The following is a 13320-nucleotide window of genomic DNA, read 5'->3' as shown; positions in this document are numbered from 1 at the left end:
GAATTTTAAATCGCATATTAATCAGATCACTAGGACAGCATTTTTTCACCTAAGAAACATAAGTAAAGTTAGACCTCTTATATCACTGAAAGATGCTGAGAAATTAGTTCACGCGTTTGTTTTCAGTCGACTAGATTACTGTAACGCACTCCTCTCAGGACTACCCAAAAAAGATATAAATCACTTGCAACGAGTGCAGAATGCAGCTGCTAGAATCCTAACTAGGAAAAGAAAATCCGAACACATTTCTCCAGTTTTAATGTCACTACACTGGTTACCTGTGTCATTCAGGATTCTGCTTATGGTTTATAAAGCCTTAAATAATCTCGCTCCATCTTATATATCGGACTGTCTGACACCTTATATTCCAAATCGTAACCTTAGATCCTCAAATGAGTGTCTCCTTAGAATTCCAAAAGCTAAACTTAAAAGAAGTGGTGAGGCTGGCGGCCTTCTGCTGTTATGCACCTAAAATCTGGAATAGCCTGCCGATAGGAATTCGCCAGGCTGATACAGTAGAGCACTTTAAAACACTGCTGAAAACACATTACTTTAACATGGCCTTTTTATAACTTCATTTTAACTTAATCCTGATACTCTGTATGTTCAATTCATTATAACGTTTCATGGTGGCTCGAAAATCCGTACTGACCCCAACTCTCTCTTCTGTTTCTTTTTCCAGCCTGCGTCACCACCACCTACTCAAAGCTTCATGATGCTCCAACATTGATGGATGGATTAAAAGGCAGAAGTCTACGTGACCATCATCATCAAGTCCTTCCGTGAGAACCCTAAATCCAAAGAGAACTGTTTGACTTATGTTAGGTAGAATGTCCAGAGGGGACTGGGCGGTCTCATGGTCTGGAATCCCTACAGATTTTAATTTTTTCTTTTTTTTTATTTGTTTTTTCTGTCCACCCTGGTCATCGGACCTTACTCTTCTTCGATGTTAATTAATGTCGACTTATTTTCTTTTCTTACTGTGTCTTTTATTTTTCTATTCTTCATTATGTAAAGCACTTTGAGCTACTGTTTGTATGAAAATGTGCTATATAAATAAATGTTGTTGTTGTTTTCGTGGAAAAAATGGAGGCAAACCTAGAACTTGTCCACACTCTGTGTGATCCGCTTCAAGCCGAGATTAGGCGCAGAAGTTTAGCTTTGCTCCAGATACGGCCAGCTCTTCATTCGACTGTAACTGGGTCGTGATGACTGAAGTTTCATTATACCAACACTTTTTTTTTAGAGCACCGAGTACCGGCATCTTTTTGCAGATCTTCACGAGGTATAAACTCTTTGTGTACTCTTCAAGGATTTGAAGAGGAAACCCTCACAACTGCCAGAAAGATATGAGGACTACGTAGCTATTAGCTAACAAAATGAGCTTGATGGATTGAAAGGTTAAACTTCTTCCATTCAATACCGGAAGTAAAGCCATGTTTGGACAGAATTCTTTTTATACCAGAAAGTGGGATACAGCAGTTATTACCGGAGGACCTCTGTAATTGTAGTCCCGTCTGAATCACTCACGACTGTAACTTTTTACAAACTGTGTGTTCACGTCTCAGTAAAGAGTACAGAGCCATTTACCTTCTTATAGAAGGTTCGTAAAAAAAGCAATTTCAGGTTAAACTAGTCCCATGTGAATCGACATGACAGTGAAATTCTGCTATTTCCTGTGATAATGTCATTTCACCGGGGATTTTACATTTTTTCGTGGAAAAAAATGGAGGCAGACGTAGAACTTGTTCACACTCCATATGACCCACATGCAATATCATTTCAAAAACTCAATCCGACATTTCAAAAGGCATACAAGTGAAATAGTATAGGAAGTCCATCCATCCATTATCCAACCCACTATATCCTAGCTACAGGATCACAGGCAGGGCACCAGCCTACCGCAGGGCACACACACACATACCAAGCACACAGTAGGGACAATTTAGAAACGGCAATCCACCTAACATGCATGTCTTTGGACTGTGGGAGGAAACCGGAGCGCCCAGAGGAAACCCATACAGACACGGGGAGAACATGCAAACTCCACGCAGGGAGGACCCGGGAAGCGAACCCAGGTCTCCTAACTGCGAGGCAGCAGCGCTACCCAAACCCAATGTGCCACCATGCCACCCTAGTATAGGAAGTAAGAACAGAAAATGTTTAATCGAATGGCACGTACCTGCAGTTCATTTTTAGCTTCTTTGTTTTTTATCCAAATTTTGCCCTGCGTCTGTGGATCAATCAGGAGGGGGAAGCGTGCAGCTTTAGTGACGATAATTCCATTTTGTATCGAAAGATCATCGTTTGGTAGTCCTTGAAGGTTCCATTCACTGACAGTCGGAGCATCAATCAGCATTTCCGTGAGGTTCAGGTTATTCCCAAAGGGTATTTTACGTGTCTTCATTTCTTTCTGCCAGTCCGTTAACAGCAGGTTCCGAAATTCTTGGTTAAAGGGTCCAGAATATGAAAGGAAGGCAGTAGCAAGTAAGACATCCCCTGGAATTACAGAACCATACGTCACATTTTGTATCTACGACAGAGAGGCGACCCGGCTTACTTACAACAGCGATACATGAGAACCAGAGAAACTGCACAGAAGTCCATCACGACAGTCAAGTCATTGCCGAATACGTCAAAAGTCAAGAGATAAAAAAGCCTGACCCAGCAGTAACAGTAACTGGATTACCAGCCAATCACAGGACAGATAAGGTTATAGCAGGGTTTCCCAAATTTGTTTGAGCCATTGACTAATCACAAGACACTTATCTCATAATGCAGTTCATATGGTGATTAAGGCTTCACGATAAAATATTCCCACGATATGAAATCCTTGTAAAAGAAATGCACTGTATGCTTATGGTTACTTATTGGTGGACATTCATAAATGAAAACATTACAAAATAAATTCAGATCTGTATTGTTGTCTGCATATCGACACCGGATAACCCCCTTGATGTAACCCTCCCCGTTTATCCGGGTTTGGGACTGGCATGAAGAAACACACTGGTTTGTGCAGCCCCAGAATATGATGTTTGCAGATGACATTGTGATCTGTAGTGAGAGTAGGGAGCAGGTTGAGGAGACCCTGGAGAGGTGGAGATATGCTCTAGAGAGGAGAGGAATGAAGGTCAGTAGGACCACCAAGACAGAATACATGTGTCTGAATGAGAGGGAGGTCAGAGGAGTGGTGAGGATGCAGGGAGTAGAGCTGGCAAAGGTGGATGAGTGGTATAGCAGGCTGCTTGCTGCTTGTGCAGATCAATCCATTTACAAGACAAAAGCCACTGATGGAGAGGTGCAAAGGGATTTAAGGTGGGCCGGGATTACATGTTTTTTAGTAGGCTTTGGTAATTCTAGTGTTAAATCAAGTCAGTGGGCAAAACTTGCGATTCCAGCCCATCTTCTTGAAAGTTTATATCTGTGTTGCCCGCCATCTTTCACCTTCACATCATTATGTAGGGTGAGAGTAACAGTCTTGTGAAAGTGCAGTCAGTCTGGCAGGTTTATGTCAGTTCTAGTTTTTCAGTCAGACTTTTAGATTCCCTGCTTTTGATGAAAGATGTTTTTGCTTGTCTTTGTGCTTTACTTCAGTCATGTGGTAATGCCATACAAATTATGAGACAATGCCACGTTTCAGATTGGCGATAGATAGATAGATAGATAGATAGATAGATAGATAGATAGATAGATAGATAGATAGATAGATAGATAGATAGATAGATATGAAAGGCACCAAATGATAGATAGATAGATAGATAGATAGATAGATAGATAGATATGAAAGGCACCAAATGATTGATAGATAGATAGATAGATAGATAGATAGATAGATAGATAGATAGATAGATAGATAGATGAAAGGCACTATATAATTAGATAGATAGATGAAAGGCACTAGATAGATAGATAGATAGATAGATAGATAGATAGATAGATAGATAGATAGATAGATAGATAGATGGATGGATAGATAGATAGATAGATAGATACTTTATTAATCCCAAGGGGAAATATTTTGCATCGTGAAATTCGTTACAATGAAATTTTGCCTTATTCCCTGCCAAAGATCCTTAAAATGTTATACCGCCTGGTCTGGGTCCCTCACTAATATAAACCCAAAGATGTGAAGTTGGATGTCATTAGTGGGGGGCGGACTACACTGGGTGACACCATTAGAGGGGGAACTCAATGCACTAATTGAGAGTCTGCAGGCCCAAGCTCGATGAAAAGATGGTGAAAACATCAATAGGGACCCCCATCTCCCTGCTTCATTACCCCGGTCGATGAACTGATCAAGTGTCTATGGATTGAAATCACTAAGGTCGACAATCAAGGAAAAAAGATTTGAGTGTCCGCACACCATAAACTGTAGGAATTACCACGCTGCATTAAACTGTTAAGAAGTTCTGTTCATCAAGTCACCCAGCGCCCTGTGGAGGGTCTTAATCTGACCTTAGTTACCACACTGGGTAGGTGGGTCTCACTGTTTTGTATACAGTGACACCAAAGTTACAGAGACTCTGCAAATAGTCGCAAATCAGATGCTACCATATGGGCTGAAAATCAACAATGAAAAATGAAAGTAACGTTATCCAACGGGTCTCCGGCTGCAGTCTACTTTAATGGCGTTGGGCCTGAGCAAGGAGCGCAGTTCAAATATCACGGGTTGGTCATACAGGAGAAGAAAATAGCTGCTACCTCCGAGGTTCTCAGCTGAATCAGCCAGGCCGCTGCTGCATTTGGGTCACCAAACTGGTGCCTTTGGCATAAAAAACAGCATAACAATCGAGACGAAGATGCAACTCGTCATCCCAGTCCTCTTTTAGGACTCAGAAACCTGAAAGCTTTTGCAGTCAAGACCTCAACAGGCTAGAAACATTCCTGATGCAATGCTTGAGAAAAATTCTCGGAATCTCGCTCAAACACCACATACGAAATGAAACGATAAGGATCAGATCCCTCCAACAAATTCAGAAAAGAAGACTATGCTGGTTTGGCCATGTGTGCAGGATGGATGAAAACAGACTCCCTTAACGACTGCTAGGGTGAAACTACCCAACAACCTGGAATGTACAATGAAATATGCCTTAGAAAACTTGGGTACATCAAGTTGAGGACCATCTCAAATGACATCGACTCAGTCTAACAGAGGCCAAGGTGACAGCACAAGATCAAGCCAGCTGGAAGCAAATCGTGCGGGACGTCCATACAGTAGCATACTGGCTCCGAGGGCAGCCTCGTCCCGATGCCTGCTAAAGGATTGATGACAAATTGCAGACTGCAATACCTACATGACATACGTCATGCAATGCCCACGACATCAGTCATGAAATGCCCCTTGAGTCATGTAACCCTCACACAACCCTAATCTTAACCCAAGTATAACTGGGCATGTGATTGCTGTTTGTGTGATTACGTTGTGGCCGTCGTTATGATGTTGGGGCGTTACGTGACTGACCTCATAGATACTACGGCCTTCAGTTACACTCTATTGGCACTGGGTGACGCCAGCCCTAGTGGTGCCACTGACTTGGACAACTGTCACACAGCATGTGTTTGGATCATAGGAGACTTACAGTATTAAACCAATAAGGCGATGTCTTTTTAACTTATTACCAGTGTAATTATCATCTGTCTCATTACATTCTCATTCTTATTTACACACATCAGTGATTCCCTCACAAGACAAAATCATTAACATTCAATTTCCTAAAAAAAGGGATAAATAAACACATCACTTTTAATGAAATGAGCATACCAACAAGCCTCTTGGTCTGCGCAGCAAACTCCTTTCTCTGTTCTGTCCAGCGCTCTTTCTCCCCAGCAAGCCCACTGATCAAACTGGACGCTGTCTGCATCTTGTGGCGGCAGCGCTCGGCGTCCTCCAGGAGGGTCTGCGGTATGAGAGAAACGTTATTAAATGTGTATCAGAGGTCGCCAGCACGAAAGCGCCTCAAACAAGAACATTTTCACCATGGGGAGTACGACAGCAAGCTGCTCCATGGTGATAATGTCAAGAGGTAAAGTCGAGATGACGCAGAAGACGAGATTCATAAATAGATACCTTAAGGTTAAAGAAATGAGGGGGTCCTTCAAAGCTCGAATTACCAGGTGGGTTCAGTGATCCAGTTGTAATGGAGGAGCACTTGCCCAGGTGATCAGATCACACCGTTCACATTCAGAGGTGCTCCGAAATGGGTAGTGACCACCTTTAACACCAGTGTAAATGCAAATGCATTTCTGGTCCATATACAACTGGGGGGCCGGCTCTACTATTTAGACTGCCATAGAGCGGCATTTTTTTTTTAACAATGCAAACTCTGACACCTACAGACACTCAGACTCAATACCACTGTCCGATTACACTGGTACCTCGGTATACGTCCTTAATCCGTTCCCGATCCTTTGACTTATACCAAACAGGGCGCATACCAAACAAATTTTTCCCTTAAGAAATAAAGGGAAAATGATTAATCCGTTCCCATGAAAAAAAATCCTATTGTTCTTGGCATATTATACATTGATGGGGTTGTATAAAATAATTTAAACACTGCTTAATACTAAAATACATAAATACAAAAGCAATTAGATGAAATAAATGAAAATTTAACCTCACTTTACTTTTTAATAACGTCTTTGTTTTTCACAATCGTAGATACCGTCATTCGCGTCATACGGTATGCAGCAGCCAAGTCCCGGATACGCATGCCACCTCAATACTTTTCAACAATCAATTCAAATTTATGAGAAAAAACACAAAATCACGTGAAAATTCACAGAGAGTTAAAGCGCGGGTTGTTCACTGAATGCTAGTAACTGGCGTACTGGTATAGAGAAAGCACCTAAATAAGCAGGTAAGATAATTCCAAGATGGACGATGACTACACGTCTTGAATTTTTTTTTTTTAATTCTCTTGCAGATATCTCTGTAATTACTGACCTTGAAATATTCTAAAACGATAACCTGACATGTTCAGTCAGATCAGGTTGGGGAACATGCACTAGTACAGCATGTTGCAGCGCCCACTACATGACGAAACAACTTGGGGTCCCGGTTTACAACCCCCCAGGCAGACACATGGTCCAGTCCCACCCTCCAGAAATGACCCTCTATCTACCGCAGCCTGCTATTACGTGGGCAAACCCTTGGCCTGGTCCAGCCACTCGGGTCCTCAACAATGAGGATCTTACGAGCTGGATCACCCTCGGGGAAATGCGCCACATGGCCGTAGTGCCGTAACTGACGCTTCCTCACAATGCAGGTCATGTGCCTCATTTGGGACTCCGTGAGCAACACAAAAGTCAAACCAGTGGTAGCCAAGGATTCTCCGAAGAGGCACTGAAGGAGTCCAGTCTTCGTTTCAGGTCAGCGTCCATGTCTCGCAACCATATAGCAAGACAAGAAGCACCAGGACTCTAAAGACTTGGATCTTCGTCCTACTTCATAGATATCGGGATATCTTTCCAGTGAAAGGGCTGTGAAGTTAAGATTTCAAAAGCCAAATATCCACATGAAGGAAATCCTCAGATGTCAAATACTGACCTGCTTTTCCATCAAGGCCTTCTCATACTCCGCCTGCACAATGTCCAGCTCCGCTTGCTTGGCGTCGAGCTCCGCCTGGGCTTTATAAAGATCTTCATTGGCAATGGCCAGTCGGTTTTGCTGCACCACCAAATTTGCCTTTGGAGTAAACAAGAAGTTGACAGTTTGTATCACACTGCGTGGTTACTTTTTCCCTTAATCCACTGATTCTGGGTGTCATGTCAGTTTCCAGCCCCACTTAATCCAGATTGGGGTCCCCGTGTGTTGTGCTGGAGCCTATCCCAGCTAGCATAGGGCACAAGGCAGGAATAAACCCTGGACAGGGTGACAGCCCAATAGGGTGACACACAGCAAACACACACTAGGGCCAACTTTACATGTCATTTAGACAGTGAGAAGAAACTGGACCACCCGAAGAGAACCCCCTGATCTTTCAGTCATAGATACAGACAATCACGGTGAGTCCCTTATCTTCTCACCCATTATGTGCCATTTATATTCCCGTTATACAATAAATCAGTTCCTTTCCAAGTTCTTACTTATTTGTACAGAATTAATGAATGACTGTGTTTTAACTAATATCAGTAGCTAAATGGCAGCTCCTTTCCTTCTTTCGTAGTGTAATATTGATGCTTATTTTATGCTAGTATTGCTCATTTTGTATTCATAGATATTTTTCAATTGCTAATTATTGGACATGACTCTACTGAGTATACTTTTAAAAATGTTATGCTTAACAAAATTCGAGCACTGGCACACGCCAGCCGATGTCATTGTCACATCTCTTGAATTGCAGGCCACTGAGCCACCACGGGCCTCTTTGTGCTCCGCTTTGGACTCCGTTGTAAAGTGCCGTTCAAAAGCACGTCTACTAACGCATGGGATTGCATTTTATTATCGCTATTTCTTTTGAATATGACTTATTGTTACAAAATTATTTTAGAACCAAAAATATAATGATTGACTCTTCCAGTAGAGGACAGGAGGATATGGAAAAAGATGATCCACTGTGGCGAGCCCTCACGGGAACAGATAGCGAAGTAAATAAAGACATGAAAAGCTCCAAGTTTCCTATCAGTTAGCTCTGAACACACCTGAATATCACGCCAGGCCGACATCGGAGGACTTAATTCAGGTTGAGGAAGCCCAAGATAATTCCAAGATGGACGATGACTACACGTCTTGAGTTTTTTTTTTTTTAATTCTCTTGCAGATATCTCTGTAATCACTGACCTTGAAATATTCTAAAACGATAACCTGACATGTTCAGTCAGATCAGGTTGGGGAACATGCACTAGTACAGCATGTTGCAGCACCCACTACATGACGAAACAACTTGGGATCCCGGTTTGCAACCCCCCCAGGCAGACACATGGTCCAGTCCCACCCTCCAGAAATGACCCTCTATCTACCGCAGCCTGCTGTTATGTGGGCAACCCCTTGGCCTGGTCCAGCCACTCGGGTCCTCAACAATGAGGATCTTACGAGCTGGATCACATGCGCCACATGGCCGTGGTGCCGTAACTGACACTTCCTCACAATGCAGGTCATGTGCCTCATTTGGGACTCCGTGAGCAACACAAAAGTCAAACCAGTGGTAGCCAAGGATTCTCCGAAGAGACACTGAAGGAGTCCAGTCTTCGTTTCAGGTCACTGGGTAGCGTCCATGTCTCGCAACCATATAGCAAGACAAGAAGCACCAGGACTCTAAAGACTTGGATCTTCGTCCTACTTCATAGATATCGGGAGCGCCACACACCCCTTTCCAGTGACCTCATGACCCCCCACATGCTCTTCCAATCCGTCTACTGACTTCATAGGAAGAGTCACCAGAGACATGAATGTCACTGCCGAGGTAAGTAAACCTCTCAACAAGGTCGACATGTTTACAGTATGTTTGAAATGTATCATTTCTTTAACCTTTTGATAGTGGGGCTCTTAGAGGGATAGGACCACCCGTAATAAATACCGTATATACTCGCATTTAAGTTCTCCCACATAGAAGTCAGGGCTTGATTTTACTGTATAATTTCCAGTATTTTATAATGTCGGTTGTATAAGTCAAATGTGGAAAACTAACGCTATTGGTCTCAGAGAGATTACGATATGCGAACGCCCACCTGACAGAGTAACACACGGCCTTTGTTTTTCTGTGTATTGTGCCTACGTGACCACATGGTGACACCCGAATTATTCCGAAGTGACGTTTGCAATTTTTTGTGTTTTTTGTATCTCACACCCACAAACTCCTTTATCGTAAGAGCATCCCTTATCTACGATGGAGCGTTCGATCAGAAGAAAATATGAAGCTGGTTTTAAATTAAACATCTTTGAAGTGGTGAAAGAAATTGGTAACTGTGCTGCTGCACCAAAGTTTGATGTGTCTGAGAAACTGATGAGAGATTGGAGGAGGCAAGAAGATGTAAAAAAAAAAAAAAGAAGTGTCTTATTTTTGAACGGGCGTAAAAGTTTGGGTCTGATTATATGATCAACTTTTTGGGTTTCAAGACCCGACTCACACACGAGTATATACAGTACTATATCAAAAATATGGGCCAGGCTTTTGTGTTACTTTGTATGCCATGTCACGTTAATTAGTCGTATAGAACAAAAAAATTCAGATCTGAGTGTCAGTAGGCTTTGCGCCCTACAAACCAAATTAACCGAACTCTTCTCGAACATTTCAGTTATTATTTACCGCTCTGATGCTGATCATTCTGATCAAACATTAGGTCATTACGATAGCAACTGACAAGAAGAATTCCTAATAAATTGCAGAATTATGGTATTTGAGGGTTCCTCTGAGTGCCTCTTTCTCTGCCGCAATTTGGTCAAAAACGAATCAGCACTTCGTCATCTCATAACAGGCTTAAGTTTCGAGTTTGGGGTTTTTCCGTCCAGCTGTTTTAGCTCAAGACCGTCCTCAAGAAACTGTGACAGCCATCATCCAGATATCGATGCTTTCTGTATCGGGGACCCTAAAACGTCAAGAGCCGTCGAAACCCAGGGATCCAAATTTTTTCGCAAATCTGAAGCTTTCGCTCCTCCCCCATAGACGATAGGTTAGGATGGGGGAGGGTACAAAGTAAAAAAATGATTTTATTTGTGATCAGAAACATTGAAATAGCATAAAACGACACTCCACACGCCTAAATTACCGATCTCCAGTTTTTTGAAGTTTTGTTAAACGATGTTGGACCTCAAAACGTTTCATTTTTTTTTTTTATGTTACACAGAGAAATAAATCAAAGAGAAGAATCAATAAAGAAATGCATAATACCTTTAGTGGTAGGACCTCCTTATTAATGGAAAAAAAGACAGCCATGGATTTTGTCCAAGAACAAAGACCGGCGACATTTCCACACACTCTTTTGGCAGTTTCGATGTTATAGTCGGTCATTTCGAAGTATGGGTGTAGCAGCTCTACTACCTCTTCATTGATGGTGTCTTTGGCAAATTGCTAGAAAAGAAGAGAAGAGAGTGACATCAGTGAAACAGGAGCAGCGGCATTAATGTGTGTGACCTCTTGAGCGGTGGCACTCGGACAGTGGGGTTTGGGGCACTCCAAAGACGACAATGAGAACAATGGGCTGGCAGAGGGTGCCAGTGGCTAAGGAACTGGAACGTCAGAGGTCGATGGTTTGACTGCTGTGTCACCCAGCACTGTACAGACCCTACTGACCACTTTGGAAATCTTCACATTTTACTGTTGCTATATGCCCGTCTGCGTTTGGTTTTGTTATTTTTCTTATTTTGTTGTAATATCTGATATGTTTATTAATGATTTATTGTTTATGTACACCTTTTCTAAATGTTGTTCTGCTCCTTGTATTCCTTGTATAACCCCAACAGACAGGGTCACCCTGCTGTCACTGCTGCCGGGTCCTCTTTCTGGCTTTATAAATCTGGAAGAAAGAGAAGCCCCTTCAGTGGACCACCAAGTTAGTACTGGAGTTTATGAGAATCGCACTTCTTGTTTTTTGGATTCTACTGAGATTTATCTCAGGATTGAGCATTGGGACTTGTTTGCTTCTGATTGCCCATTTGAAAATGTTGTTAATAGATCTTCATGTTTGGCCTTTTGTTTATAAGCCAGAGACCCAAACTGCACACAGGACTCCAGATGAGGCCTCACCAGTGTGTTTTAAAGCTTGAGGAGAACCTCCTGTGACTTGTACTCCACACATAAAGGCGATATATAAGCGGACATTCTTTCGAAAATAACATCAAGTCGAGTTTTGAAAGCCCCTAAAGTCCGACTGTCCACTACCCGACTTGGTCTCTTATTTCAGGTGTCTGTGGATCTCTGTGGGAAGAAAAACTTCCTAATGTTTGTGCAAAATTAACCCTTCACGAGATTCCAACTGTGTACCCGGGTTCTTGATGAACTCATTTTAAAGTCAGCATCTCGATCCACTGGACTAATTCCTTTCCCTTTCTGGCTTTATAAATCTGGAAGAAAGAGAAGCCCCTTCAGTGGACCAGCAAGTTAGTACTGGAGTTTATGAGAATCGCTCTTCTTGTTTTTTGGAGATTTATCTCAGGATTGAGCATTGGGACCTGTTTGCTTCTGATTGCCCATTTGAATATTTTGTTAATAAATCTTCATTTTTACCCTTTTGTTCATAAGCCAGAGGTTTATGGTCACCCTCCCCTAGTGGAACATTGCAGTATTTTCTAGGACTTTCTTTGTATTGTTAACTTTTAAGTGTACTTGCAGATGGGCTGAGTGGAGAAGGACAAACAAACTGGAATGGCCGTTACTTCACTGCTAACATTTACACTTCTCTTGTTCAACTGGAAGAATCCCAGCCCACCTCTTTTAAGTCAGTGGGTAACTGATGTTATATATTATCTGAAATTGGAAAAATAAAACAAAGAATCTGTACAAAACTTTTTCAAAACCTGGCAGGATCAAATCAATAACATTCTAGAATAAGCATATAAATTGAGGAAGTGGATTCTCTCCCCTGTTTTTTATTAATTTATTTATTTACACATTTTTACTATTACAGTGATCCCTCGCTATATCACGCTTCGACTTTCGCAGTTTCACTCCATCGCGGATTTTAAATGTAAGCATATCTAAATATACATCACGGATTTTTCGCTGGTTCGCGGATTTCTTGGTTTTTTTACAAGGGACACGCTTGGCCGATGGCTGAGAAGCTACCCAATCAGAGCACGTATTACATAGTATTAAATAAAACTCCTCAATGATATATATGGTATGCTTCCCATGCAGTGCTTCACATTCTTGAAAGCCCGAAAGGCACGTATTGATTTTTGATTGTTTGCTTTTCTCTGTCTCTCTCACTGTCTCTGACATTCTGGATTAACCGCGATAAATGAGGGTTTACTGTATTAAAGTTTTACTCTGCTGGGCTGGCTCTCTTTCTCATGGGTGGGGGTTGATTTGTTTCAAACCACGTTTTGTTAAACTTGACTTGCTTGTATGGAATTTTAATAAAATCAATAAAATGTTGAAAAAAAAAAAAAACAACAAACATTTAATATATTAGTTCCCCCATTTTGGGCCTGTGTAGGCTGAAGCCTGCAGGGAGCAGCTGGAGGGCTGCCTCGTCTAGGCAGGTCAGTAAAGGTTCCAGCCTTGCTTAATGGTCTTTTGGAAACCTCAGCCACCCTTTCACCATGTCTGACACTCCACGTCACAGCAAATGTTATACAACATAAAATCACAACGAGTGTCATTTGGCTTTTATGACAACGATCAACAGAAAAGGACACTTGAATATCAAAGTGAAAGTGGTCTA

General features: G+C 42.0%; 1 protein-coding gene across 2 annotated transcripts in view; it reads right to left on the bottom strand.

The window, feature by feature from the left end:
- The window catches only part of dnah5 (dynein, axonemal, heavy chain 5), a 390322-nt gene that overhangs the window by 69220 nt on the left and 307782 nt on the right, over positions 1-13320 (bottom strand). For both annotated transcript variants that reach the window (XM_039736932.1, XM_039736933.1), the window contains exons 60-63: positions 10827-11006; positions 7547-7684; positions 5762-5897; positions 2183-2499 (exon numbers count right to left, since the gene is read on the bottom strand). In XM_039736932.1, coding sequence (XP_039592866.1) covers positions 2183-2499; positions 5762-5897; positions 7547-7684; positions 10827-11006 — 771 coding nt within the window. The remainder of the gene's footprint in view (positions 1-2182; positions 2500-5761; positions 5898-7546; positions 7685-10826; positions 11007-13320) is intronic.

The sequence above is a fragment of the Polypterus senegalus genome, chromosome 15 (assembly GCF_016835505.1).
Source record: "Polypterus senegalus isolate Bchr_013 chromosome 15, ASM1683550v1, whole genome shotgun sequence".
Lineage (NCBI taxonomy): Eukaryota > Metazoa > Chordata > Cladistia > Polypteriformes > Polypteridae > Polypterus > Polypterus senegalus.
The sequence above is the reverse complement of the archived record's forward strand: the minus strand, read 5'-3'. Positions and strand labels throughout refer to the sequence as shown.